Source organism: Meriones unguiculatus, chromosome 6, assembly GCF_030254825.1.
Source record: "Meriones unguiculatus strain TT.TT164.6M chromosome 6, Bangor_MerUng_6.1, whole genome shotgun sequence".
NCBI classification, from domain to species: Eukaryota; Metazoa; Chordata; class Mammalia; order Rodentia; family Muridae; genus Meriones; species Meriones unguiculatus.
The window spans coordinates 42,709,100-42,736,670 of record NC_083354.1 but is presented as its reverse complement, the minus strand read 5'-3'; the positions used below and the strand labels follow the sequence as shown (position 1 = coordinate 42,736,670).

The 27,571-nt window shown below is 55.3% G+C and overlaps 2 protein-coding genes across 15 annotated transcripts; both read left to right on the top strand.

The window, feature by feature from the left end:
- Positions 1–491: 491 nt before the first annotated feature.
- Positions 492–14,761, top strand: Lamb2 (laminin subunit beta 2). 4 transcript variants are annotated; one of them, XM_021662868.2, is made up of 34 exons: positions 492–665; positions 2,408–2,488; positions 2,582–2,667; positions 2,802–2,974; positions 3,058–3,193; positions 3,277–3,350; positions 3,746–3,934; positions 4,037–4,100; positions 4,333–4,535; positions 4,624–4,744; positions 5,057–5,245; positions 5,434–5,613; positions 5,729–5,841; positions 6,104–6,183; positions 6,265–6,397; positions 6,590–6,748; positions 6,825–6,952; positions 9,458–9,590; positions 9,748–9,940; positions 10,024–10,167; positions 10,377–10,608; positions 10,684–10,847; positions 10,916–11,140; positions 11,224–11,441; positions 11,543–11,639; positions 11,726–12,098; positions 12,192–12,376; positions 12,449–12,690; positions 12,770–13,118; positions 13,395–13,602; positions 13,681–13,822; positions 14,005–14,181; positions 14,275–14,434; positions 14,512–14,761. In XM_021662868.2, the coding sequence occupies exons 3-34, from the start codon at positions 2,583–2,585 to the stop codon at positions 14,646–14,648; spliced, it is 5,406 nt and encodes a 1,801-aa protein (XP_021518543.1). In that variant the 5' UTR covers positions 492–665; positions 2,408–2,488; position 2,582; the 3' UTR covers positions 14,649–14,761. The 4 variants fall into 4 exon arrangements, with proteins under 4 accessions (XP_021518543.1, XP_060241242.1, XP_021518535.1 ...); XM_060385259.1 differs by having other exon boundaries at positions 2,408–2,499; XM_021662860.2 differs by having other exon boundaries at positions 2,408–2,505.
- A 141-nt stretch (positions 14,762–14,902) lies between these two features.
- On the top strand, positions 14,903–26,069 carry Usp19 (ubiquitin specific peptidase 19). Of its 11 annotated transcripts, none has more exons than XM_021662921.2 (27): positions 14,903–15,108; positions 16,677–16,936; positions 17,173–17,205; positions 17,353–17,475; positions 17,560–17,693; positions 17,773–18,072; positions 18,190–18,406; positions 18,536–18,692; positions 18,788–18,859; positions 18,971–19,086; positions 19,180–19,400; positions 19,483–19,678; positions 19,758–19,891; positions 20,005–20,163; positions 20,252–20,362; positions 20,833–20,943; positions 21,031–21,132; positions 21,638–21,778; positions 21,866–21,984; positions 22,213–22,350; positions 22,451–22,764; positions 22,862–22,972; positions 23,061–23,277; positions 23,359–23,511; positions 23,614–23,774; positions 23,853–24,031; positions 25,597–26,069. In XM_021662921.2, exons 2-27 carry the CDS (start codon positions 16,813–16,815, stop codon positions 25,711–25,713), a joined length of 3,960 nt encoding a protein of 1,319 aa, XP_021518596.1. In that variant the 5' UTR covers positions 14,903–15,108; positions 16,677–16,812; the 3' UTR covers positions 25,714–26,069. The 11 variants fall into 11 exon arrangements, with proteins under 11 accessions (XP_021518596.1, XP_021518606.1, XP_021518585.1 ...); XM_021662931.2 differs by having other exon boundaries at positions 17,770–18,072; positions 19,186–19,400; XM_021662910.2 differs by having other exon boundaries at positions 17,770–18,072.
- Positions 26,070–27,571: the final 1,502 nt, after the last annotated feature.

The window sequence follows — 27,571 nt, the reverse complement described above, 5'->3', positions numbered from 1 at the left end:
TCTGAGTTAGCTCCAGGCCCAGGCTGCAGAGCAGGCAACATCGACCATGGGCATATCTAGAAACCCAGGCTAAGTGAAACAGGGTGTTAGGGTCTGGAGGACCCTTCTGGAACGGTAGGAAGCAGGGTTCAGGCTGCAGCTGTGCTATCTGGGGCCAACGTGGCCCGGTTCTAAAATCCCTGCCTCCAGCAGTGACTGACTCTGTCTGGTCACTGGGCAGGATATGATGGTCTAAAAACTGCAGGTGGCCAAAGAAGTTCGGTGGATGTGTAGAAGGGCCAATGCAGCCTGCTAGCTATGTTGCATGAGGGCTGGAACAGGCGGCAGCCGAGTGCCAGGGACTGTGGTGAAAGGCACAGAGAGAGAAGTGACTGGGCTTTAGTCGGGCACGTGGTAGGATTAGATCAGAAAGGAGGTGGAGGCTAGAACAAAGACAAAGACGGGTGGGCCAGGACTTGGGTCATTATCAGATTCAGACTTCTGTGGCTGTGAGCAGCAGCAAAGTTCAGGACCAGGGGCAAGTGTTGATCCGGGTCAGGGTTCATTGAAGGTTAGGGCTGGGGTCAGCGTTGGGATGGAGGTTCTGGCCAGAGTCAGAAGTTACATCCCTGACCAGATGATTGGAGCACTGCCTGTCACAGAATGACCAGGTCCTGGGCAAGAAGGTAAGCAGCCTGCTGGCCCCGAAGCAGCAAAACCTTAGAGCATATATGCCACAGTCATGCCAGTAGCTGACCACATCTATGTATGGATGACGGCCAAAATGGAAGCCAGCACCTGGCACTAAAAAGGCCAAGTGGAATGACTGGCTGCTCTTCCAGGGCACTTGTGTTCCCAGCACCCACATGGCAGCCCACAGCCCGTCTATAACTTCAGTCCCAAGGGATCTGACACCCTTTTCTGACCTCTGCTGGCACCAGACATGGAAGTGGTTCACAGGCATGCACTTAACATAAAAATAAAAACACAAACATTCATACACAACATAAAAAAAAAAAAAAGAAAAGAAAAAAGGAAAAGATTGGGTGACACTATAGGGACCAAGGAATCTCATCTTGATCCTTGAGAGAACAGAGACCTCCTGAGTACCCTCTGTCCTAACTGCGACTCTTTGATGTCCCTCATTGGCTCTTTAACCTTGAGAATGGAGCTATCGTGTTAACCCCTTGACACCCTCTAAGGCCCGTAAACCTCCTCCCACCTTTATCTCTGAGTGATCTAAAATGCTGATTCATCACCTCTAGTAGCTCAGAGCTTTCCTGGGCTACCCACAGGACTCTCCAGGTGACTGGAGACTCTAGTGACAGGGACAATCCAGCCGCTTGACTGCCCCGCCCCCATTCTCCTTGGTGAGGCTGGAAAGTTTCCTCTGAAGAACTCTCGGCGTTCCCACGGGCGCCTGCAGCTTTCGGTAATCTTTGCTTTATCTCCAGCAGTCTGCTCATAGCTGCGGCACTCAAAGCAAGTTTCACGTACCCTGGACCCACCCTCTTCCCGCCTGAAGTCCCAGGGGTCTGGGTGGGGCGCGCGCCTACTGGGTGCGCGCATTCCAACTCTCCGCTCCCGGGCTGCCAGAGGACTGGAAAGCCCGGAATGGATAAACAGCCACAAGATTCGGATTCCCTCGCTGCTGCTGTGGTCCAGGGTCTGTCACCAGATCCCATCGTCTGGGTAACTGAATAAGCACGGCCCGTTTCAATTAGGAAGCAGGCAGTGCTGCTCGAATCCGTTTGGCCGTACTGACTATGGACTGATCCTCAAAGGTGTGCCTCAGGCAGTAGTCGTGGTCTTCAGTACCTCCCAGAGCTCAGTCCTCAAACCTGCCCACAGCTCCAATAGAATTCCAGCTTGCACCTTTTCCATCTCTGCTGATGCTGTAACCCTGAGAGCCTGTAGCTGATTTGACAATGGTTTCCATAGTGACACCAAGGACACTGGCTACGAGCTCCTTAGATCCACCTTGCCTTGCAGATCAAACCTTTCTTTTGCCTACACCTTTCCCCCAACTCCACAAGCCCTCTCTCTCTCTGTCACCTAAGAGTCACCTCTCCGTCTGCCACTGGTCTTTATATAATTCTGGGCTTAAGGGATACAATGAAGCTCTGAGGGAAAGGCTGCTGTCTGTCTCGGAGCAACCTACTCCAGTTTCTCTTTGGCGGGCCCCCTTTACTTAGTAACTCTTCTAACTAAACTGCTTCTTTGCTACATGACACCTCTGCTACTCTGCTAAATAAGCCTCAGTTTAAATAAATTGTGGGGAAAGTGGCCAATGTCTGGTTCTTGGGGTCGGGTTGTCTGCAGAGGGCAGGGGTATGGTAAGGGTTGGGGGCTTTGTCCTCAGTTGTGATCCTGTCTAAAATCCACCCCGTGTTTTCCTTCCTTCCCTGCCTTCCAACTTTACTCAAAGTCGTCAGACACTCAGATTGTGGAGGAGTGACTGCTGAGCGGACCCTCCGACAGACTGAGGGCCTGGAGGGAAACCAGCCCGGTACCCACACGGTCAGGGTCAGCATCAACCAAGGGAGGTGGTGGGCTTTCGGCTTTGGACTCTTCATGTCCCTTTATCTCCACTTCTCTTCAGGATGGAGTGGGCCTCAGGAGAACCAGGGAGGGGCAGGCAGGGACAGCTTGTGCCATGGGAACTTCGCTTGGGCCTACTTCTAAGTGGTGAGGGGGACTGGTGAGGCCTAAGGTCGTGGGATGGGATGGTAGGTCCAGGGGTGGTTGGCTGTCCCAGGGGCCCAACGGGATGGGGCTACCCAACAGAAGTTCTGCTGAACTGCTTGCCCCGCTGCCCCCAGGGCTGGCTGCCACAATGGCCCAGGTCCCATCCTTGGATGTACCTGGCTGTTCCCGAGGAAGCTGCTATCCAGCCACCGGTGACCTGTTGGTGGGCCGTGCAGACAGACTGACTGCCTCATCCACCTGTGGCTTGCATAGCCCTCAACCCTACTGTATTGTCAGTCACCTGCAGGTGCTGCTGGGCACTGGAGGAAAGCTGGGTCGGGGTGGGGCTGGCAGCGCCTAAGGTACAGCTCTAACCTCCGCCCAATCCAGGACGAGAAGAAGTGCTTCCTGTGTGATTCCCGGCGCCCCTTCTCCGCCCGGGACAACCCGAACAGCCATCGGATCCAGAATGTGGTCACCAGCTTTGCACCGCAGCGCCGCACGGCCTGGTGGCAGTCGGAGAATGGTGAGCCCCTGAGCAGGTCGTTAGAGTGGCCCTGGCTTGCCAGCCAGTGACCTCCAACCCTTGACCTCTCCTTCCTGCTGCAGGTATTCCAATGGTCACCATCCAGCTGGACTTGGAAGCTGAATTCCATTTCACCCACCTCATTATGACCTTCAAGGTGCTTCATGTCAGCAAACCTGCCTGAATGGCTGTGCCCCCCAGTGCCCCTGGGCAGAGCCCTAGCTCCACACCCAAGCTTCCCCGAGCTCATGGGCTGCGTTCTGACTGCACGTGAAACGTGGTTGTTTCCTGGGTAGCTTCTGCTGCTGAACCCCTCTAAGCCTTCACCCTTGCGCCCCATTCCCAGGCGAGGCCAGGTACAGCCTCCCTGGGCCTCCCGCTCGTTTAGCCTGCCCGTTAGAGGCAGCTCTCCTCCCTGTTCTGACCACTGTGCGCCTTCACTGTCCCTCCCACCTGGCTGTGAGCTGCTTGACTAAGCCGGGCCCTCAGTGGTCGAGGCTGGACTGCAGGCCTGGTTCCTGCTAAGCAGACCTGTCCTCCTTCCCCAACCAGACATTTCGTCCTGCTGCCATGCTGGTGGAGCGCTCTGCGGACTTCGGCCGCACGTGGCGTGTGTACCGCTATTTTTCCTATGACTGCGGGGCTGACTTCCCAGGAGTCCCCCTGGCCCCCCCACGGCACTGGGACGATGTGGTCTGTGAGTCCCGCTACTCGGAAATCGAGCCATCCACGGAAGGCGAGGTGAGGGCTGGGCTCTGGGTGGAGGATAGGAAAGGGGCGAGTGGGGTTTGTGATGGACCCACAGCCGGGTCCGTTATCTCTGTGCGCTCCCTGCCGTGCCAGGTCATCTATCGCGTTCTGGACCCCGCTATCCCTATCCCAGACCCCTACAGCTCACGGATCCAGAGTGAGTATTCCACTGTTGGGACTGGCACAGTCCCAGCGTCCGGATGGGGACTATTTGGGGCCTCAGTGACTATTTTAGGTGCTTCCTAAGGCAGATGCCAAGCCCAGTTTAGCTCTGGTAGCAATGGAAAAGAGGTTTCCCAAGGTGACCTTGGCAGCTGCACCCCCCGGGTGGGCACGAGGCAGCGAGGGCCTGCTTGCCTAGCGTGACGCAGCCCTGTGTCCCTTCTCAGGCCTGTTGAAGATCACCAACCTCCGAGTGAACTTCACTCGGCTTCACACTTTGGGAGACAACTTGCTCGACCCACGGCGGGAAATCCGGGAAAAATACTACTACGCCCTCTACGAGCTCGTCATCCGCGGCAATTGCTTCTGCTACGGGCATGCCTCGCAGTGTGCCCCGGCCCCGGGGGCACCGGCCCATGCCGAGGGCATGGTAAAGGCCTTTGGATGACTGGAACGGGGCTTGGGGGAGGGACAGGCATTTTAGGGAGTGGTGTCAACCTCCCCGCGTATCTGTGCAGGTGCACGGGGCCTGTGTCTGCAAGCACAACACTCGCGGTCTCAACTGTGAGCAGTGTCAGGATTTCTATCACGACCTTCCCTGGCACCCTGCTGAAGACGGCCAGACTCACGCCTGTCGGAGTGAGTGAGCCACAGAGCGCTAGCCTGGCTGTGCCCTGGCTGGGGCCAACACTCTAAGGTCAAAAGCTGAAAGGTTAAGCCCTAAATATCTAGGCTTTTGTCTAAAGGGCGTCCAGACTTTGATATCCCCAATGACCCTCACCCCCCCTGTCTATTCTGCTCTGGCCTCCAGCCCCATACAGTTCTGAAGCCTCGAAATCCTTAAGCCGTGACCCACAGATTCTGGTACCCTAAGGTGATGGTACTCTCCCCCTCCCCGTGTCTCTCACTCTAAGGACCTGGTTTCTCAACCGGCCTTTGCCTTCTCCCCAGAGTGTGAGTGCAATGGGCACACGCAGAGCTGCCACTTTGACATGGCTGTCTACCTGGCGTCCGGAAACGCGAGCGGAGGAGTATGCGATGGCTGCCAGCACAACACGGCGGGGCGTCACTGTGAGCTCTGCCGGCCCTTCTTCTACCGGGACCCAACCAAGGACATCCGGGATCCTGCCGTGTGCCGTCGTAAGGCTGGGATTGGGTATGAGGGAGAGAGGGCTGAACCTGAGTCAGGACCTGGGAGGCTACACTATGGTTCAGGTTACAGGGATGTGTGCGGGTAAGGACTTGGGGTGGACTCAGAACAGGGGGAGGCTCAGCCCTGGGGCGATGCCGTCGGGATAGAGTGACTTTATATTCTCCTCCATTCTCAGCCTGTGACTGTGACCCCATGGGTTCTCAAGACGGCGGTCGCTGTGATTCCCATGACGACCCTGTGCTAGGGCTGGTCTCGGGCCAGTGTCGCTGCAAAGAACATGTGGTCGGCGCTCGCTGCCAGCAATGCCGTGATGGCTTCTTCGGACTTAGTGCCAGTGACCCTCGAGGGTGCCAGCGTATGTGCCTCCCACCCTAACTCCTATGTTGACCTTTAACCCTTGGCCTCTTGTTCCTCTTGACCTGAGCGCTGCTTTCACTCCCTGAAGTGCTAATGGGCCTGCCTCACTACAGGTTGTCAGTGTAATTCCCGGGGCACAGTGCCTGGGGGCAACCCTTGTGACTCCAACAGTGGAAGCTGTTTCTGCAAGCGTCTGGTGACTGGACGTGGCTGTGACCGCTGCTTGGTGCGACTGCGGGGTCTGAGGTCCCGGGGTCCTGGACTTGTCCTGGAAGCACATGGCTGAGGGCAAAGTCCGGTGGGTGGGTCCTAAGAACTTGAGCCTAGTCCTGGATGACAGGCCTCTGGTCTGGGAGGCCAAGGGTATAGACCAATGCCCCAGGGACTTTGTGCTCACCAGTCAGTGGCAGAGGCTGGGAGCATGACTGGACTCCCTGCTGGGTGGCGAGGAGATCCGTTTCTGGCCTCCATGGATCCCTTTTCCCTAGCCTGGACACTGGGGCCTGAGCCATGACCTGCTGGGTTGCCGCCCCTGTGACTGCGACGTGGGAGGAGCCTTGGATCCCCAGTGAGTGCTGTAACGGGGCCGGGCAGGTGGGTGGTAGGAAGGGTGAAGGGGTGGTCTTTAGGTAACCGCAGCATTCCTCAGGTGTGATGAGGCCACGGGTCAGTGCCGCTGCCGCCTGCACATGATTGGGCGTCGCTGCGAGCAAGTACAGCCCGGCTACTTCCGGCCATTTCTTGACCATTTAACTTGGGAGGCTGAGGAGGCCCGAGGACAGGTGGGAGCGCTCCCAGGGTATAGGTGGGGTGACTAGAGAGAGGGGTTGTGGGTGGTGCCTTGGAGGGGCTGGGGTGCTGTCCAGTTTTGAGGGAGGTGCTGGCAGGAGAGACGGTGTTTGGGGTTAGCTGTGGCCGAAGGGGCAGTCCTTCACCCGAGTTCTCATCCCTGCTTTGACTGCGTTGACTCTCAGATGCTCGAGGTGGTAGAGCGTCCGGTGACTAACTTAGAGACTCCATCCTGGACTGGCCAGGGCTTCGTGCGGCTGCGGGAAGGTCAAGGAGTGGAGTTCCTGGTGACCTCTTTGCCAAAGGCCATGGACTACGACCTGCTACTGCGCTTGGAGCCCCAGGTTAGACCCTGTGGCGGCTGACCTGTGCTGACCTTCTGGGTGTGGACGCATCTCCTCCACTGTCCTCTTCCCCCAGGTTCCTGAGCAATGGGCAGAGCTGGAACTGACGGTGCAGCGTCCAGGGCCTGTGTCTGCCCACAGTCCGTGTGGGCATGTGCTGCCTAAGGATGACCGCTTTCAGGGGATGCTGCAACCAAACGCCAGGTGAGGGCGGGCGCAGGGCTGAAGGGCCAGGCCTGACCCCTGCAGGTCACCTGGAAAGCCCCGTTGCCTTTGCAGGGCAGTGGTGCCAGAGCAGGGAATGTGACCGGGCTGGTTAAGAGTTTGTTACATTTTACAAGTGTTTGTTTCCTGTATCTTTTTCATTAACTCTGTTGGCCACACTGTAGCTCCCCAATTCTTTTTTTTTTTTTTTCTTTGAGACACGATCTCATACATCCCAGGCTAGCCTTGAACTCACTATGTAGCTGAGAGTGACTTTGAACTTCTGCTGTCTCCACCTTCCAAATGTGGAGATTGTAGGGGTGTGCTGTAAATGTGTAAATGTCTGGCTTATATTTTTCCCTTTTTCTTTTTTTTTTTTAAGTGTACATCACCATGCCAACACTTCATAACTTTATTATTTATACAGTGTTCTGCCTGCATGTATGCATACACACCAGCAGAGGGCACCAGATTTCATAGATGGTTGTGAGCCACCATGTGGCTGCTGGGAATTGAACTCAGGACCTCTGGAAGAACAGACAGTACTCTTAACCTCTGAGCCATCTCTCCAGCCCTATATTTTTTCTTTTTTGTTTTTCTTTTTGCTGTTGTTGAGAAAGGTTTTCTCTGTGTAGCCCTGGCTGTCCTGAAACTCTTTCTCTCTGTGGACCAGGCTGGCCTTGAGCTTACTCGGTTTCCCCAGTACTGAGATTAAAGGTGTGCACCACCACCTGGCTTCAATCCAGGATCTTATAACATGTTGCATGCTAGCCTGAGGTTTGTGATTTTCTTGCCTTAGCATCTCAGGTGCTGGTGCTAAGGGGTACAGCACCATGAGTGGCTGAGATGGGACAGTTCTGAGGTTCTTTGATCTGAGAGGTAAGGCCAGTGACTGGCTAGAGCTCTGTGTCTGGACTTAATGGGAGAAGTCATTTGGAGTAAAAATTAGTTTCGCATGAGCTAGTTGTGGTACCTCATGCCTGTAATTTTAGCACTTGGGCCAGGTGGAGGCAGGAGGATTAGAAGTTCAAAGTATTCTTGACTACCCAGCAAATTCAAGGTCTACGTGGAGCACGTAAGATCTTGTCTTAAAAAAGGAAAAATGAGTGGGCAAAAGGAAAAACTAGGGATGTAGACAGGGCACAGAAGCTGAGAGAAAAAAATGACAAGGAAAATACAGTATACCCATGACATGCCAAGTGCTGAAGCCCTATAACAATAGAAAAGTAGCTACTGAGTTTAGCTACATGGATGTCATTGGTGACCTTGACACAAAGTGGCCTAGAACTCACACTGGAGTAGAAGGTTGGCTGGCAGTGGCTACAGGGGTCTCTGTGGATTTATTGGGTGGGAGAGCAAAGATGAGCAGGAGCTAGGGGAAGAAGATTCATGGGGTGAAGTAGGATTAAGGAGTGGGATGAAAGAACTCATGTATGGACTATAAGATGATGCAATCACTTAGGAGCTGGAGAGAGAAGTGGGATTACTGTCTCAAGGGGAAAGGACAAAGGTCCTGGGATGTAGTTCAGTGACATCTCCTTAGCTAGCAGCTACAAAGTTGTAGGTTCAATCCCTGGGACTACAAAATAAATACTCAGCTAATAATATTTTAGTTGAGTTATCTGTCTGAAAAACAAAACAAAGAAAGAAAGAAAGAAAGGAAGGAAGGAAGGAAGGAAGGAAGGAAGGAAGAAAAAAAGAAAGAAAGAAAGAAAAAGAAAGAACCCTAACATCAGGGCTGGAGAGGCTGGAGAGATGGCTCAGAAGTTAAGAGCACTGGCAGCTCTTCCAGAGGACCCAGGTTCAATTCCCAGCACCCACAAGGCAGCTCACAACTGTCTATAACTCCGGTTCCAGGGGATCTGACACCCTCATACATACATATGTGCAGACAAAACACCAGTGCACATGAAAATAAAATAAATCACTTTTAAAAAGGAGAAATGTGGAGTTACAGATAGGAAAAATACCAACAACAAAACAAACAAACAAAACAAAACAAAACAAAACAAAAAACTAGGGCTGGATAGAACACTGGCTTTTTCAGAAAACCGTAAGTTTGGTTCCCAGCGTTCACATTGGGAGGCTGCAACTACATGAAACTTTGGTTACAAAGGATCCGACACCTCTCTCTGGCCTCTTTTGGCACCTGCACACATGAGGTACACACACACACGCACACACACACGTACATAAAAATGAAAACAAATGAAAGAAAACCTGACAAATTCTATTACGAGGAGATGTGTGGTTGCCAGGCTCTGTGTCCAGTGATACTGGTCTTTATGGGTTTATGATTCCTGAAAGCCACATTTATGGACTCTTCTGTTCAGGTGTTCCGTCAGGGCCTCAAACAGGTATATGTTGGCCTGGTCTGGCCCAGCTGTAGTCTCTGGCTTGGTCAATAGGTTTAACTGCTGTCAGGGGCAGCGTGAAGGTCCAGGATGATGAGTACATGGACCCTGAATGGCATCCTACATCTGTCTCCCTCCTCCCCATGTCTAGGTTTTTGATGTTTCCTAGACCTGTCTGCCTCGAGCCTGGGCTCACCTACAAGTTGAATCTGAAACTGATTCGAACAGGTGGACGTGCCCATCCGGAAACCCCCTACTCTGGATCTGGGCTACTCATTGATTCGGTGAACAAGTCCCTCTTGCTCGTATAAGCCGAGGTGGCAGGGCCTGTAGAGTGGAGATTGTGGTGGTGGTGATGACGTGGAAGGGTCTGTGATGGAAGAGGCAGGCCCTCCGCCAGTGCTGATGTGGGCCTATAGGAGCTGCTTTCTCTGTCTCCAGCTGGTGCTGCAGCCTCACTTCTTGGTGCTAGAGATGTTCAGTGGCGGTGACGCCGCCTCCCTGGAGCGCCGGACCACCTTCGAGCGTTACCGCTGCCACGAGGAAGGTCTGATGCCCAGAAAGACCCCTCTATCGGAGGCCTGTGCACCCCTCCTCATCAGCCTGTCCTCCTTGATCTACAATGGTGCCTTGCGTGAGTACTCCTGACATGGCTTGGCAGGCAGCGGTGGGGGACCTAGCCTAACCCGCGATCCACTCTTCCTCTTCTCCTCCTAGCATGTCAGTGCGACCCCCAAGGCTCGCTGAGTTCTGAGTGCAATCCTCATGGTGGCCAGTGCCTGTGCAAACCTGGAGTTGTTGGACGCCGCTGTGACACCTGTGCCACTGGCTATTATGGCTTTGGCCCTGCAGGCTGTCAAGGTATTCGTCTGTCTCTCTGTTTATCCCCTGTTCTCTTTCCATTCCCGCTATGAATCTCCCTCTTCCCTCTGGCTTTGCTTCCTTCTTCATCAGCTCTGCCTTGGCTCTCTTGGAACTCTTTAGATTGGGGTCCTTTGCACTCTTGTATCATTCCCCAACCTTCCCATCCCAACTGCCTCCTGTCAACTCAGTCTCCGCCTCGTCCCCAGCCTGCCAGTGTAGTCCTGAGGGAGCACTCAGTGCCCTATGTGAAGGGACTAGTGGACAGTGTCCCTGCCGAACTGGTGCCTTTGGTCTTCGCTGTGACCGTTGCCAACGTGGCCAGTGGGGATTCCCGAACTGCCGGCCCTGTGTCTGCAATGGGCATGCAGATGAATGTGATACCCACACAGGCGCTTGCCTGAGCTGCCGGGATTACACAGGGGGCGAGCACTGTGAAAGGTGAGCCTAGAGGGCTGTGAGCGGTTGGTGGCTGGCTGGGCTGCTTGCAGATAACGCTCGGTCATTTCCCTGCAGGTGCATTGCTGGTTTTCACGGGGACCCACGGCTGCCGTATGGGAACCAGTGCCGGCCTTGTCCCTGTCCCGAAGGCCCTGGGAGCCAGCGGCACTTTGCTACGTCTTGCCACCGGGATGGATATTCCCAGCAAATTGTGTGCCACTGCCGAGCAGGCTACACAGGTGAGTGGGTAGGGCCCAGGCATGGGATCAGGTGAGGTGGCTGAGTACTCATGGTTTCCTCCGGACAGGGCTTCGGTGTGAGGCTTGCGCCCCTGGGCACTTTGGGGACCCATCAAAGCCAGGTGGCAGATGCCAACAGTGCGAGTGCAGTGGAAACATTGACCCCACTGATCCTGATGCCTGTGACCCCCACACCGGGCAATGCTTGCGCTGTTTACACCATACGGAGGGTCCCCGCTGTGGTCATTGCAAGCCTGGCTTCCATGGGCAGGCTGCCCGACAGAGCTGTCACCGTGAGTATGGATGTGGGGAGAGACGGCTGTGTGGGGTCTGCTGGAGGCTGAGGCCCTTGATGTGTCTGTCTTGGCTTGCCCAGGCTGTACCTGCAACCTTCTGGGCACAGATCCCCGGCAGTGCCCATCCTCTGATCAGTGCCACTGTGACCCACGCAGTGGGCAGTGCCCATGCCTCCCCCACGTCCAAGGCCTTAGTTGTGACCGTTGTGCCCCCAACTTTTGGAACTTCACCAGTGGCCGTGGCTGCCAGCCTTGTGCTTGCCACCCGAGCCGGGCCACAGGCCCTACCTGCAATGAGGTATGGAATCCTGGAGCCATCTGGGTAGACGGAGCCAGCTATCTGCCACAGGGTCTCAGCTTTTGGTAGAGGCTCTGAGCCTTGCTCTGTTTGTGCCCCAGTTCACAGGGCAGTGTCACTGTCATGCCGGCTTTGGTGGGAGGACTTGTTCTGAATGCCAAGAGCTCCACTGGGGAGACCCCGGCCTGCAGTGTCGTGGTGAGAAATCTGGAGAGGCCGGTGGGTAGAGACTGTCTTGTGTGCGTCACAAGGACCCTAATACTGTGGTTCATCTTTCCCGGCAGCCTGTGATTGTGATCCTAGAGGAATAGACAAACCTCAGTGTCACCGTTCCACTGGCCACTGTAGCTGCCGCCCGGGCGTGTCCGGCGTGCGCTGTGACCAGTGTGCTCGTGGCTTCTCAGGCGTCTTTCCTGCTTGTCACCCCTGCCATGTGTGCTTTGGAGACTGGGACCGGGTGGTTCAGGACTTGGCTGCCCGTACTCGGCGCCTGGAGCAGTGGGCTCAGGAGCTGCAGCAGACGGGTGTGCTGGGTGCCTTTGAGAGCAGCTTTTTGGACATGCAGAAGATGCTGGGCATGGTGCAGGCCATCGTGGGTGCCCGCAACACCTCAGCTGCCTCCACTGCAAAGCTTGTCGAGGCCACAGAGGGACTGCGGTATGGATGAGACTGAATAAATACGGTGGGATGGGGCAGAGACCCAAGAGATCTGGAGTGAAGGCTCTCTAAACATGTCCCCCATCGATACAGCCATGAAATCGGGAAGACCACTGAGCGCCTGACTCAGTTAGAAGCAGAGCTAACAGATGTACAGGATGAGAACTTCAATGCCAACCATGCCCTCAGTGGTCTGGAGAGAGATGGGCTTGCGCTTAATCTCACGCTGAGGCAGCTTGACCAGCATCTGGATATCCTCAAACATTCAAATTTCTTAGGTGAGTTGTTGGTTAATTAGGCTGGTGGGCCAGGCCGATGTTCAGCTGTCTTACCCCTTTGATCCAACTTAGGTGCCTATGACAGCATCCGACATGCCCACAGCCAGTCTACGGAAGCAGAACGCCGCGCCAACACCTCCACCCTCGCGGTACCCAGCCCCGTGAGCAACTCAGCGGATACCCGGCGTCGGACAGAAATGCTGATGGGTGCCCAAAAAGAAAACTTCAACCGCCAACACTTGGCCAACCAGCAGGCCCTGGGACGGCTCTCTGCACATACCCACGCCCTGAGCCTGACCGGCGTAAATGAGCTGGTGAGGTGCAAGGATGGGGTGGGGCAGGTGGCTGTGGATGGTCTTCCCACAGAACCTTGATTTGTTTTGTGCCTGGCAGGTGTGTGGGGCCCCAGGGGACGCACCCTGTGCTACCAGCCCTTGTGGGGGTGCCGGATGTCGGGATGAGGATGGGCAGCCCCGTTGTGGTGGCCTCGGTTGCGGTGGGGCAGCAGCCACTGCGGATCTAGCACTGGGCCGGGCTCGGCACACACAGGCAGAGCTGCAGCGGGCACTGGTAGAAGGTGGTGGCATCCTCAGCCGAGTGTCTGAGACTCGTCGGCAGGCAGAGGAGGCACAGCAGCGGGCACAGGAAGCCCTGGACAAGGCTAATGCTTCTAGGGGCCAAGTGGAGCAGGCCAATCAGGAGCTTCGAGAACTTATCCAGAGCGTGAAGGACTTCCTCAGCCGTGAGCCTCCCATGGGTCCCATATGAGTCTTAACCTTGTGTCTGCGTGTATCTGAGTCTCAGGGTCTGCAATGGATATGTGTTTACAACCCTATGTCTGGCCCCTGAGTCCTTGTCCCTAAGTCTGCGCCCCTTATATGGTCCCTGTTCTCTGGGTACGCCCTTATGCCTGTTAGCAAACTCCTATCGCATATACAGTCTGAGAACCCGCAAACCAAGATTATGTTCCCAAGCTCATGCTGGAGAATCTGTTAAGCCCTTGCCTGTGTCTCCATAGAGGAGGGAGCTGATCCTGACAGTATTGAAATGGTAGCGACACGGGTGCTGGAACTGTCCATCCCAGCCTCACCGGAGCAGATCCAGCGCCTAGCAAGTGAGATTGCAGAACGTGTCCGAAGCCTGGCAGATGTGGACACAATCCTGGCACATACTATGGGGGATGTGCGTCGGGCTGAGCAGCTACTACAGGATGCACAGCGGGCACGGTCTGACCCCCAGCCCTGGTCCCCGTTCCTGAAACCTGGTCCTGATACCTGCAGACCCTGATCTCCCTCTTTCCTCAGGAGCCGGGCTGAGGGTGAGAAGCAGAAGGCAGAGACGGTACAAGCAGCCCTGGAGGAGGCTCAGAGGGCACAGGGTGCCGCTCAGGGTGCCATCCGGGGAGCAGTGGTTGACACCCAGGACACGGAGCAGACCCTGCACCAGGTGTGCTTTCCCCAGGCCATCCGTGGGACAGGGTTATGGGAATAATGTATCACGGGTCTGTTTTGTTTGGGACGGGGTCTTAGTGTGTAGCAGCCTTGGCTGGCTTGGACATTACAGAAATCAACTTGCTTCTCTTAACCGATGGAAGGTGGAGTTGTTAAACCTGGGCCCCTCTGTGGCAGGTTCAGGAGAGGATGGCAGGTGCAGAGCAGTCCCTCAAGTCTGCTAGCGAGCGGGCTCGGCAATTGGATGCCCTCCTAGAGGCCCTGAAACTGAAACGGGCAGGAAATAGCCTGGCAGCCTCTACAGCTGAGGAAACAGCAGGCAGTGCCCAGAGCCGTGCCAGGGAGGCTGAGAAGGTGAGTTGAGGCAAAGCCATCCAGATTGGGTAGGGCTAGTGTAGTTAGGACTCCACTGGGTTGGCATACTGACCCCGCCTTTCACACCTGCAGCAACTGCGGGAACAAGTGGGTGACCAGTACCAAACTGTGAGGGCACTGGCCGAACGGAAGGCTGAAGGCGTGCTGGCTGCGCAAGCCAGGGCCGAGCAGCTGCGGGATGAGGCGCAGGGCCTGTTGCAGGCTGCTCAAGACAAGCTGCAGCGGCTCCAGGGTGAGGACGGCAGTGGGCAGGAGCTAGAGAGGTGGGCTTGTAGGAGAAAGACCTCAACTATTTCTTGGCCCTTCTAGAACTGGAGGGCACTTATGAAGAGAATGAGCGTCAACTGGAGGGCAAGGCGGTCCAGCTGGATGGGCTGGAAGCCAGGATGCGCAGTGTGCTTCAGGCCATCAACCTGCAGGTCCAGATCTACAACACCTGCCAGTGACCACTCCCTCGGGCTTAGCCTTGTCCCCAAGCACTGTTCCGCACGTGTGTTTCTCCACACATTAAAGAGCTCTTAGCTAGCAAGTGTTCTCAATAAACCAGTGTGAACCTCCACTGTGGTGTCTGGACCTTAATGGGAGGGGCCAAGGACGTCTATATGTTGTCATCAGTAGGATTCTAGCAAAGGGCAACGCACCGGAACCCCTCCTCTTCCTTTCCGGCCCTCCCCAGAGCTGATTTTCACTACATCTCCCACTCTCGCCGGAAGTGCGTCATCAGCTCGGCGCTCCGCCCCTCAGAGCCCTATCTAGAAGTCGAAACAAAACAAGCGGCTGAAGCGGCGGCGGCGGAGCCGGGACGGGGGAGGGGCGCGCCGGAACCGGAACCGACCCGACGCCGGAACCGGAATCGAGAGCGGGTTGCCAGGGCCCGAAGAGGGCTGGTGGCGGCGGTCTCGCTCGGTGAGTGGTGCGGGCCGCAAGTCGCCGGTTTGGCAGCAGCGGGAAGGCCGCAACGTTGGCCCGGGGCGGCCTGTTCAAGGTCACGGGCCGTGCCAGCCCAGACATCTCGAGCCCCTCGGCGTGCTGGGCCCACCGATGCCGACTGAGCCGTTATGCTACACCTGTGGCCGGCCTCTTTTTTTAAGAGGACAAGTGGCGAGCGAGGGTGGCTTCTTGGAGGAGGTGGTGGCAGGCCTAGCTTTTGGAGGTTGGAGTCGGGTAGCAGCCTAGCTGGGGCGTTGGTCTGTGGTCAGTCACTCTGCGCAGCCTTTCCGACCAGCTGGGATCTCTGGATAGTTCCCCTGCGGTGTCGACGTCCTCGCACCATGGGGGAGGGACGCAGCCCGTGAATTGGGCCTAGGTGTAAGGAGGAAACGGCGGGTGCTCTGCCCCCAGGCCCGGACAGGCTGTCACTAAAGATTCAGCTTTATCACTCTTACCGAACAAGGGTATTTTTATCACCTCCTCTCCCCGAAGGGAACATAGGCTAGTCATATCTTCTGGCTCGCAAGCCAGACTTGAGGTTTCCAGGGGTCCTAGGTCTCCGTTCCATCTCCACCCTCACTTCAGTGTCTGGTTTTGAGAACTTCATTTTGGATGGAGAGTTCCAGAATCCACACACAGGTGGGAAACTGATGAGGCCTCTGTGGTTTAGAGCTAATGAATGAAGGAACCTGGAGATAGGGGCGATGGCTGTCTCAGTGTTAAAGCGGATGCCTGCCACTATGTTTCAGCACTGGAGTCCACTACTCTTAAAGCTGGGGAGAGAAGCCGGGCTGTGTGGCCCACACTTGTAAACCCAGCACTCTGGGAGGCAGAGGCAGTCAGATCAAGGTCAGCCTGGTCTACAAAGTGAGTCCAGGACAGCCAAGGCTACACAGAGAAACCCTGTCTGGAATAAAAAGAAAAAAAAAAAAGTGGGGGAGAGAAATCCCTCTTTAGGTGGAGACAAAAGACCAGTTTCCGAAGCAGGTTTATGATAAAATGGGAGCTGGCAGGAAGCAGGTTAGATACCTTAGTGCCAGGACCTTTTCTGGAGAGGGGCCACACCTGGCTAGGGTCCATTTTCAGCATCAGAGTCTGGCCTTTCTATCACTGCTTGATGGTCTGCTCATCTCCTGGCTAACCCCTTCACCTTCTACTTGTCTGGCGGTGACTAAGCACCCAGTGAGAGTGAAGGAAATGGAGACCTCTGCTCAGAGTGCCAGTTCTGTGGGTTGGAGCCATGGCTCCTGTCCAAAGGATGATTCTGGTCCCAGGCCATGGCTGCCTCGACTTAGCAGCTCCTTCGTGCAGCTTCCAGCATTGTAGGGCTTTTGTGGATACTCAGGAGGTGTGGCCTGAAGCAGTTGCTGCTACTTGAATTATTTATTTCCTCATTGGGTTGCCTCACAGTATGCTTGGCTGCTTCAGATGGTGAAGAGATACTGCCCTTTAGGGTTAAGAGTGTCCTGGGTTGCTGAGCCGTGGTTGTGGGCAGGGAGCAAATTGTTTGGCCTCGGCAGTGATTTGTGGTCTGTTTTCATTAGGCTCTGGGTTCCTTGCTGAAGAATTTGGCCACGCAGAGTTGCCAAGATAGCTGGGCCAGGAAGAAAGCGCCGCAGCCCTGACCCAGACACTGTTGCCGACCCTGGGGCACTCTGGCTGTCTACCAAGCGGCTCAAGATGTCTGGTGGGGCCAGTGCTGCAGGCCCAAGGAGAGGGCCTCCAGGGTTGGAAGAGGCCACTAGTAAGAAGAAGCAGAAGGATCGAGCAAACCAGGAAAGCAAAGATGGAGATCCTAGAAGAGGTAGGAGGGGCAGTTCCAGAGTGCTTAGGGCTCCCTTTTCCTTAACACTGGGCTTGTAAATAGGGGGTCTACTTCTTTCCTCTTTTATCCTGGTTTGATGCTGAGAAAGAAAAAGACCCATGGCAAGCTGGATAGAACCTCAGCCCTAAACCTGAGCCACTTGGCTAAGATCTAGAAGATGGTGGGGTCTTGAAATGAGGCTCCTCATTCTTGTCTGTTCTTCCTTTTGTTGCCAGTGTCCACTCCTCGTAAGGAGCAGACGAAAGAGGGTGAGTAACGACTGGAGCTTTTGAATCCTCCTGAGGGAAGGGAGGATTTAGCTCCCGCCCAGAGCTCTGGGTTTGGCTCCTCTACCTGCCTGTCACCGTTAGCAGCTCATTGAGACTCTTCTGTCCTCTTTGCCGTGCTCCCTGTAGAACTGTTGCTTGATTGGAGACAGAGTGCAGATGAGGTGATTGTGAAGCTTCGGACAGGTGCCCTGCGTCTGGAGGAGGCAGACGCGGCTTTCACCGACACCGACTGTGTGGTGAGGCTGCCAGGTGTGTCCATCCGCCCAGAGCAGTGTGACCTCTGTGTTCCCCAAGAGCCGCCTCCCCAGCTCACTTTTGCCACTCTTTTTCCAGATGGCCGGCAGTGGGGTGGTGTCTTCTTTGCTGAAATACAGAGTTCCTGCGCCAAAGTCCAGGCTCGTAAGGGTGGTCTTCTACAGTTGGCACTGCCCAAGAAGGTGCCCCTGCTCACGTGGCCCTCTCTCCTGGTAAGCTGCAGTGAGTGGATGGGAGTTGGGGATGCCCAGTGTATCCAACAGGACCTAACTGTTGTATCTTTGGCAGAAGAAACCTCAAGGGACCCAAGAGCTGGTGCCAGGGTTGCGGTGCCAGGAGAATGGGCAAGAGCTGCCTCCCATTTCCCTGGAGCCATGCTCTGAGCCCCGCAGAGCTAAACCGGAAGCCCGAAACCAGAAGCGGGCCCAGGGCCGTGGTGAGGTAGGCTCAGGCGCTGGCCCTGGGGCACAGGCAGGGCCTAGCGCCAAGAGGGCCGTGCATCTCCGCAGAGGGCCAGAAGGGGAAGGGTCCAGTGATGGCCCTGGCCCCCAGGGTGATGCCCCACCCTTCCTGTCTGACTCGGCCACCCAGGTGAGTGTGTTAGGTGCCTGCTTGGGATATGGGGGAAGGAATGTGAACTGGAGTGGGTGCCACTTGCCAAATCCAGGGCTAATCATGCCGTTTTCTTTTGTGGGGGTGTGTGACTAGGTTGAGGTTGAGGAGCAGCTCCATGTACCACCGCTGAACCCTCAAACCAGTCTCCTGGGCTCAGAGAAGAATTTAGCCCTTTTGACAGGAGAGAAGACACTGTCCCCCAGGAATGACACGGTCTCTGCAGTCATGGTCCGCAACAGAGACCCCGAGAAAGATGACCATGGCAAAGAGGAGATGGCAGTCGGAGCAGATTCTGCAAACTTGGTGGATGGTAACATGGGGATTGGCCAGGCAGGCCCCCAGGGTGGATTGCAGGGTTGATGGGTGGTTAGGGAGGAGCATAGGAACAGGCTGGAATTTGTCGTTGGGTTGGTGGCACTGAGCCATGGTCTCAACATAGAACCAGAGTCCATGGTGAACCTGGCATTTGTCAAGAATGACTCATACGAGAAGGGGCCGGACTCCGTGGTGGTGCACGTGTATGTGAAGGAGATCTGCAGGAACGCCTCTCGAGTCCTTTTCCGAGAGCAGGACTTCACGCTCATCTTCCAGACCAGGTGTGTGGCTGCGGCTGGGGTGGACAGTGGGCCTCAGCAGGGAAGGCGTTGCAAGCTCTTCTTTTGTCTTTTCCCTTCCTGCTCTGCCTCTGCAGGGATGGAAATTTCCTGAGGCTGCATCCGGGCTGCGGGCCCCACACCATCTTCCGCTGGCAGGTGAAGCTCAGGTGGGTGGGCCCAGGCCCATTACTGCTTGTCTCTCTTGGTCTCCATCTCTCTGGCTTGTTTAGTCTCACCTGCTTCACCTGAAATCTCTCAACTCGATTTCTTCTTGACAGGAACCTGATTGAGCCAGAGCAGTGCACATTTTGTTTCACGGCCTCTCGCATCGATATCTGCCTCCGGAAGCGGCAGAGTCAGCGCTGGGGGGGGCTGGAGGCCCCAGCTACACGAGGTCTGCACACGAGCTCCCTTCGATGCCTAAGTGTGGTCAGGGTCCCGCCACACACGCTGCTAACCACCAGCCCTCTCGTTCCCCCTTTTTAAGGTGCAGTGGGTGGTGCAAAGGTTGCCGTGCCGACAGGTCCAACCCCTTTGGATTCAACCCCTCCAGGAGGTGCCCCCCACCCCCTGACAGGCCAGGAAGAAGCTAGGGCTGTGGAGAAAGAAAAACCCAAGGCTCGGTCAGAGGACTCAGGGCTGGATGGTGTGGTGGCCCGCACCCCCTTGGAGCATGTAACTCCAAAGCCAGAACCACACTTGGCCTCGGTGAGAACTCTGGTTTGGGAGGGCCAAGAATGCAGCTGGAGGGTGTGAGGGCTGCTCTGTGATGTTTCCTCTGCTTCCACAGCCCAAACCCACATGTATGGTGCCTCCAATGCCTCATAGTCCGGTGAGTGGAGATAGTGTAGAGGAGGAGGAAGAGGAAGAGAAGAAGGTGTGTCTGCCAGGCTTTACTGGCCTTGTCAACTTAGGAAACACCTGCTTCATGAATAGTGTCATTCAGTCTCTGTCCAACACTCGGGAGCTTCGTGACTTCTTCCATGGTAAGGTCAGGACCCGGAGATGGGGACATAGGCAGAAGGGGTCCCTCTGTCTCTCACACCTCTGCTTGACTGTTCCTAGACCGATCCTTTGAAGCCGAGATTAACTACAACAACCCACTGGGGACTGGTGGGCGTCTGGCCATTGGCTTTGCTGTGCTCCTCCGGGCCCTGTGGAAGGGGACTCACCAAGCCTTTCAGCCCTCCAAGCTAAAGGTGATTTGTGGTCACTCCCACCCTTGTTTAGAGAGGGCTGGGAGGCCTAGGTAGTGGGGTGCCCAGGGAATGGGTACGGCGTTCCTCACTAACACTTTGGCCTCTTTGTCCAGGCCATTGTAGCAAGCAAAGCCAGCCAGTTCACGGGCTATGCGCAACATGATGCCCAAGAGTTCATGGCTTTCTTGTTGGATGGGCTACATGAGGACCTGAATCGGATCCAAAACAAGCCCTACACAGAGACTGTGGACTCAGATGGACGGCCTGACGAGGTCAGTTGGTAGGATTGTGGAGCAGAGTTTTCTGTGTCCCAGCCCTTAGTTCTCCTTAGTTCTCACAGTTTGTTTTTTTTCCCCTCAGGTGGTAGCTGAGGAAGCATGGCAGCGGCACAAGATGAGGAACGACTCATTCATTGTGGACCTGTTTCAGGGCCAGTACAAGTCGAAACTGGTGTGCCCTGTGTGTGCCAAGGTGTGGTGGACTCCCCAAGAAAGGCCCCCTAGTTGGTTGGGCTGGTTTGGTCAGATTAAGTTGAAGCACATGCATTTTCAGGGAATGCTGGGCAATATTGGGGAAAGGAAGGTATCAGAGAGGCCTTTAGTTCTGTGTGGTCTGAAGAAATCAGGCAGTGTAGACCTGAGGTCAGAGGGTATTTGGATACACAGGTATGGTGCTGCAAAGATAAGTAAGGTGTGCCAAAGTTCTGGGTAAGGTTGGAAAGGCATAGGGGATGCAGATGAAGGGAAACGTGGGGAAATGGCTAAACTGCCAGAAAAGGGCATCACTTTTTCCTGGTAGATCCCCTTAGTCTAGTGCTTTAGAACTGAGTTTGTTGATTGGCTGTGAGAGCCCTGAGAACCAACAGAGGGCCTGGATTAGGCCCTCCAGGAATGAGCGTCTTGAGCCCTTGTGACATGCTAGTGTCATCTTTGCATCCACAGGTCTCCATTACTTTTGACCCGTTCCTTTATCTGCCGGTGCCCTTGCCACAAAAGCAAAAGGTTCTCCCCATCTTTTATTTTGCCAGGGAGCCCCACAGCAAACCCATCAAGGTACGTAACAAGCCCCGCCCTCTGGGCTGTCCTGGAAAAACAGGACTCTCCTCGCTCCCCCACACTGACTTTACCTTTGTTGCAAAGTTCCTGGTGAGTGTTAGCAAGGAGAACTCCAGCGCAAGTGAAGTTTTGGATTCCCTCTCTCAGAGTGTCCATGTGAAGCCTGAGAACCTGCGCCTGGCTGAGGTACATCTTCCCCAGGTTTCTGTATGAGTGTTGTGCTTGCTTGTCTGCATGTGTGTCTGTGTACCATGTTGTGTGCCTGGTGCCCACAGAGGCTGGGAGATAGTTTGTCAAACCCCCTGGAAACTGAATTACAGACGGTTGTAAGCCGCCACGTATGTGCTGGGAGTGGAACTGAGATCTGGAGGAGCAGCCAGTGCTCCTAATGCCGAGTCATCCCTCCAGTCCTGCGTAGGACTCTCCTTTCCCTCTGGATAAGGAGCTTGCTAGTTATCCTAGGGGTAGAGGCCCTCAGGATGGAGGATCAGTGTGGCTGACTCCTGCTCAGGCTCTGTTGCTCAGGTACTCCATGTACTCTCTGCCACAGGGCAAGCATATTCTTTTAGTCCACAAATCCTGGCCTGCCCTATTCCTGTAGACTCCAGGGCAGGACCAAGCCCTTCTTGGTGCCGTGAAACAGGCCTAGGGAAAGGTTTTATCATACGGCATCTGTGTTCTTTATCTCCAGGTAATTAAGAATCGTTTCCACCGCGTTTTCTTGCCCTCCCACTCACTGGACGCCGTGTCCCCAACTGACATGCTCCTCTGCTTTGAGCTGCTATCCCCAGAGCTGGCTAAGGAGCGGGTAGTGGTGCTAGAGGTGCAGCAGGTGAGTGGGGGTCAGCCTGAGGCCACGGGGCCCTGGTGGGGCTGCGCACTCCTGCCTGGCCTTGCTGAGCCAGATGACCCACCCTAGCGCCCCCAGGTACCCAGCATCCCTATCTCCAAGTGTGCAGCCTGCCAGCGGAAGCAGCAGTCAGAGGACGAAAAGCTGAAGCGCTGTACCCGTTGCTACCGCGTGGGCTACTGCAACCAGTGAGGACCCCCATGGCCTCTCCCCTCCCATCTTCTCCACCTGCCACTTGCTGTCCTGTCCTCTCTGCACACAAGCATATTGTTTCAGCCCTCTACCCACTTTTCCATGTTATCAGGCCCTGGGGGAAGCAGGGCTGGCATTCCTCGTCCCCAGGGCTTCAGACAAGTCCCTAATATGTAGTCACAGGACTTAGGTAAGGCCCTATCTTACCTTCTCCTTCCCTCCAGGTTCTGCCAGAAAACCCATTGGCCTGACCACAAAGGCCTCTGTCGCCCTGAGAACATTGGCTACCCCTTCCTGGTCAGTGTACCTGCTTCACGCCTCACTTATGCCCGTCTTGCTCAGCTACTAGAAGGTTATGCCCGGTAAGAGCCCAGAGGCCGGACGAGTCTGGGTGGGAGCGGAGGTGTTGAGGTGGTCGGCCAGTGAGTCAGAAGCCTTACTTGGCTTGTTCTCTGCTGCCAGGTACTCTGTGAGCGTATTCCAACCACCCTTCCAACCTGGCCGGATGGCTTTGGAATCCCAGAGCCCTGGCTGTACCACATTGCTTTCAACCAGCTCCCTGGAGGCTGGGGATAGTGAACGAGAACCCATTCAGCCTTCTGAGCTCCAGTTGGTGACTCCTGTGGCTGATGGGGATACCGGGGCTTCCCGCATGTGGGCACCTCCTGATCGGGGTCCTGTACCGAGCACCAGTGGAATTTCTTCTGAGATGCTGGCCAGTGGGCCTATCGAGGGTTGTTCCTTGCTTGCTAGTGAGAGGGTGTCCCGGCCAGAAGGTAAGAGCTGCTGAAATGCTGTGGGTGCTGCAGTGAGAAGTTGGGGAGGTTTTATGTCGTGGACAGCTGAGCACTGACTTACCACTCTTTGGCTTAGCTGCTGTGCCTGGATACCAACACTCAAGTGAAGCCACGAATACCCACACACCCCAGTTTTTCATCTATAAAATTGATGCAGCAAACCGAGAACAGCGGCTTGAGGACAAAGGTGCCTGATGCTGTGGGTGGAAGTCATAAGGGTAGCTTGGCCTGGCTACTCTGCACAGCCTTGTGACCACTGTCCTGCTCATCTCCAGGGGAGACACCGTTGGAGCTGGGTGATGACTGCAGCCTGGCTCTGGTGTGGCGGAACAATGAACGCCTGCAGGAGTTCGTGTTGGTAGCTTCCAAGGAGCTGGAGTGCGCTGAAGATCCAGGCTCCGCCGGCGAGGCTGCCCGCGCTGGCCACTTCACCCTGGACCAGTGCCTCAACCTCTTCACTCGGCCTGAAGTACTGGCACCTGAGGAGGCCTGGTGAGGATGGGGCAGCATGCAGGTACTGAGGCAGGGTGGAGGGAAACCTGCAGGTTCTGACTCCCGTTCTGTGCCTCCCAGGTACTGCCCACAGTGCAAACAGCATCGAGAGGCCTCTAAGCAGCTGCTGTTGTGGCGCCTTCCAAATGTGCTCATTGTGCAGCTCAAGCGCTTCTCCTTCCGCAGTTTCATTTGGCGTGACAAGATCAATGACTTGGTGGAGTTTCCTGTTCGGTGAGCACTGAATGAGCCTGGTGACTGGACAGGGCATAGGTGTGGGGCCAGCCTTGGCTCCTGCCAGCTAACTGCTTCACCCTTCTCTGCCTGGGACTACAGGAACCTGGACTTGAGCAAGTTCTGTATTGGTCAGAAAGAGGAGCAGCTTCCCAGCTATGACCTGTATGCTGTCATCAACCACTATGGAGGCATGATTGGTGGCCACTACACTGCCTGTGCGCGTCTGCCCAACGATCGCAGTAGCCAGCGCAGTGACGTGGGTGAGGGCACGCACCGCCAGCAGGATATGTGCCAGGGTGGTGGGTACGGGCCGTGTTCACACTCTTCCCGCCCTACAGGCTGGCGCTTGTTTGACGACAGCACGGTGACGACAGTAGACGAGAGCCAGGTTGTGACGCGCTATGCCTATGTGCTCTTCTACCGCCGGCGGAACTCTCCTGTGGAGAGGCCTCCCAGGGCAGGACACTCTGAGCACCATGCAGACCTAGGCCCTGCAGCAGAGGCTGCTGCCAGCCAGGTGAGGTGCAGGGGAGGCCTTCCAGGCTAGCTGGGGATAGAGCTTGCTTTCTTCCAGTCATAGGCCTTTCAAGCCTACAGAATTTAGGGACTGGGCTCCTTGACATTTGGGCCTCACCCAGGGGCGTCCTGGAAGATAGCTTAGGGACACTGTCAAGGGTGTGCATATGTAAACATGCTGCCACCAGTGTACACAAAAGTACAGGTCAAAGAGTTGCCCTGACTCTCACCGGGCATGGCGCTGTAAGCAGACCTAACCTGACTTCTCCCAGCCCTCCCCCACATTCTCCATGAACATAGAGACTCATTTGGTGGGTACTCAAGATAATCCCTGTCAGACATGGCTGTTGCCTCGAGTGCCTGTTACACTTTCCGTGGTGAGCAACTGTCCCTACTGAACCTGAACGTTCGGGCTTTTCTGTCTCATTTGCTGAAGCAGTGTTCCATAGGTCCATTCACGGTCACTTTGCTCTGTAGACCAGTAATCTCCTTTCACCCACACCCTTGAGCCCTCTCTGTCAGGCTCAGAGGCACAACACAGGGGTCAGGATCTGGACATGGGTAATCCTGAGGAAATTGTCATGGGGTTGGCTACTTTACCTCTGTGAGCTGGTCCCTTCTGTGGGAGGTCTGGACTAAAATCTGACCAGGTAACTCTGCACCCTTGCCCAGGAAAAGCTACATGGGGATTAAAAAGCTGTCTGGAGGAAGTCAAAGGCTGTCGGGATTGTTACATCCTACTGCTCTCAGTTTAGAAGCCTTGATCCTGGCTACCTACCTACTTCCCTGCGGCTTGATCTGGAATGTGGGGGCTTAGGCCCGGTCACCTTGATGTGGCTGTCTTGGCTTGGGGTCTCAGGGAAACTGGGGCCTCCCCATCCCCTGGGTGCTGATGGCCCTTTCCACGTACCATAGGCTTCCCGGATTTGGCAGGAGCTCGAGGCCGAGGAGGAGATGGTGCCCGAGGGGCCTGGGCCTCTGGGCCCTTGGGGGCCCCAAGACTGGGTGGGCCCCCCGCCACGTGGCCCTACCACACCAGACGAGGGCTGCCTCCGATACTTTGTCCTGGGTACCGTGGCGGCTTTGGTGGCCCTTGTGCTCAACGTATTCTATCCTCTGGTGTCTCAGAGTCGCTGGAGATGAGCTCACCTGCAGGCACTTGCTGTGAGCTGGCCTATCTGCCTGCTCACCAGGCCAGGCCTGCCTTTGTGGTGGGAAACAGCCGTGGGCTCTGGGCCTCAGTGTATGTATCTGGTGGGAGACTTGTGTGGACTGCATCCTCTGCAGGGGCAGAGCATCCTAGGGTGTGTGTCCATCCAGTTGTCTGTTCCTCCTGTTTCTCTGACCCTTGTCCTAGGGCTTGGCCCTGCTGGAACTATTTCCTGTATTTAAAGTGTTAATAAAGTGAGTATTCAGGCCCGATCTCGTCTCTCTGTCTAAACGCCGCTGCTGTCTGCGCCTGCCTAGGGCCCCTCCCTTGGGTGCCAGGGCTCTGAGCCAGCACCCCCGGGATGCCAGGCAGTATGCTGGGCAACCCCCAACCCCTGTCCTCGTATTCTGTTGCAGGGACTAGGCCCTGGCCAGGCCCCCGAGGTGGCCCCCACGCGGACAGCCCCTGAACGCTTCGCCCCCCCTGTGGACCGCCCAGCCCCCACGTACAGCAACATGGAGGAGGTCGATTAGCAGGTCCCTGGCTGATGGAGGGACTGGGTTTGGGGGATCCCCTACAGAGGGCCATCTCTTTGCCACTTTTTCTTCTGTCAGAGGACACTGGCTCCACCAGTGGGAAGCTGGGGTCATGATTTGGGGGTGGGAACCTCATCAATTGTGACCTCATGTCAACTTGGTCCCCAGGTTAGCGGGCCTTGGCTTTTTCAGCTGCCTTCAGTGCTGCGTGTTTGATTCTCAGTTGTACCTTCGATTCTTTCTGACCTGCATTATAAACATAATTTTATTCTAAGAATTGTAATTTTTTTGCATTTTGGAAGTGATTGCTGCTGTTTAAATATATTTTAAAAAATAAATAATAAATAAGCCAACTTAGTGACTGATCCACAGCATGTTGTGGCTCCCTCCCCTCCTGTCGTCCTCATCTGGTATTTGTGTGTTCGTGTTAAAGGTCCTGGAGTTTGCTGGTCTCAGGGGAGATAGGATCATAGCTCAGTTGCTGTGACGAACTGCCTGCCAAAAGCAACCTAAGGAAGAGAGGATTTATTAGTGCTCATAGTTTGAGGGTACAGTCATCATGGCAGAAAAGGCACTTGGAGTTGGTCACATCTGAAGTGAGCAAGCAGGGAGTGATGAATGCTGGCAGCTCAGCTTGCTTGCTTTTCATTCAGAGCCAAGCCTGTGGAATAAATGGTGCTGTCACCGTCCACACTTAGGGTGGCAAGTAGATAATTCTTTTTCTTTCTTTCCTTTCCTTTTTCCTCTCCTTTGACAGGGTTTCTGGGACTCACTCTGTAGACCAGGCTGGCCTAGAACTCAAGAAATATGCCTGCCTCTGCCCCTGAGTGCTGGAATTAAAGGCATGCACCTCCACCACATGGCCAGGTTGACAGTATTAACCATCACAGTCCTGAAGCCCTGTGGTAGCATCTTCCTGGAGGTTGCCTGCTACCTGCCATCCCACTGGTTCTGGCTCCCCTCTTGTTGAAGTATCTACAATTGGCATTGGTTAAGATTGTGGAACATCCAAGGATAGAGCAGTACCCATGAAGCTGGAGAGCTGAGAGCACGGGTGAAAAGGTGCAAACTCTGTAGCAACCTGGGGAGTAACCAGACAGCAGGCTAGAAAATACCTGGAGGGAGGGAGAGTCCTTGGCGAGACCCTCTCTCCTTTCTTCTCCAGCCTCGCAGCAGTTTACAAATGCCTGCTTCCCTTGAGAGAATGATGAGGAAGAACTCTGGGAAGAGGAAAGCAGAGCACCAGAGACAATCTTACTCAGCTTCCTACTGGTGGAGGGGTTCTGGGCCTTCAGATCACGGCTCTTGCCAGTTGCCAAGGGTATTCACCTACATGTCAGTAGGCACACCTAGCGTCCGAGTCTCTGGCCTTGGACGTTTCCCTCCGTCGGGGATTTGTGTCGTCAAGTGCTGTACCACTGAGCCAAGTCCCCAACTCCTGTACAAACACAAGAAACTTTGCTTCTATCTGGATCACACTGTCTCCCTGTATTCTCCAATTACCTGATAATAGAGTGGGCATCTATAGTGAGATGGGGGCAGCAAAGGTAATTAGGAAGCTGGCATTTGGGAGCTGGAGAGATGACTGGTGATTGCTTCCTGGGCTTTTAGAGTTCGATTCCCAACACCCACACATTAGGCAGCCCACAACTGCCTGAAACCCCAACCCCAACCTCAGGGAATTTGACCCTCTTTCTGTCTTGGGTACCCACAACACCCCTAACCCCCACACAGTTGGACCTAGAGAAGCCAGAAGCAGAAAGAGAAGAGGCCAAGGTGTGAATGGGGCCAGCATCGTCCTCAGGTCCACAGAGCCAATGAACATGAAGTTGAGCATGCAGCTCTCACCACGCCC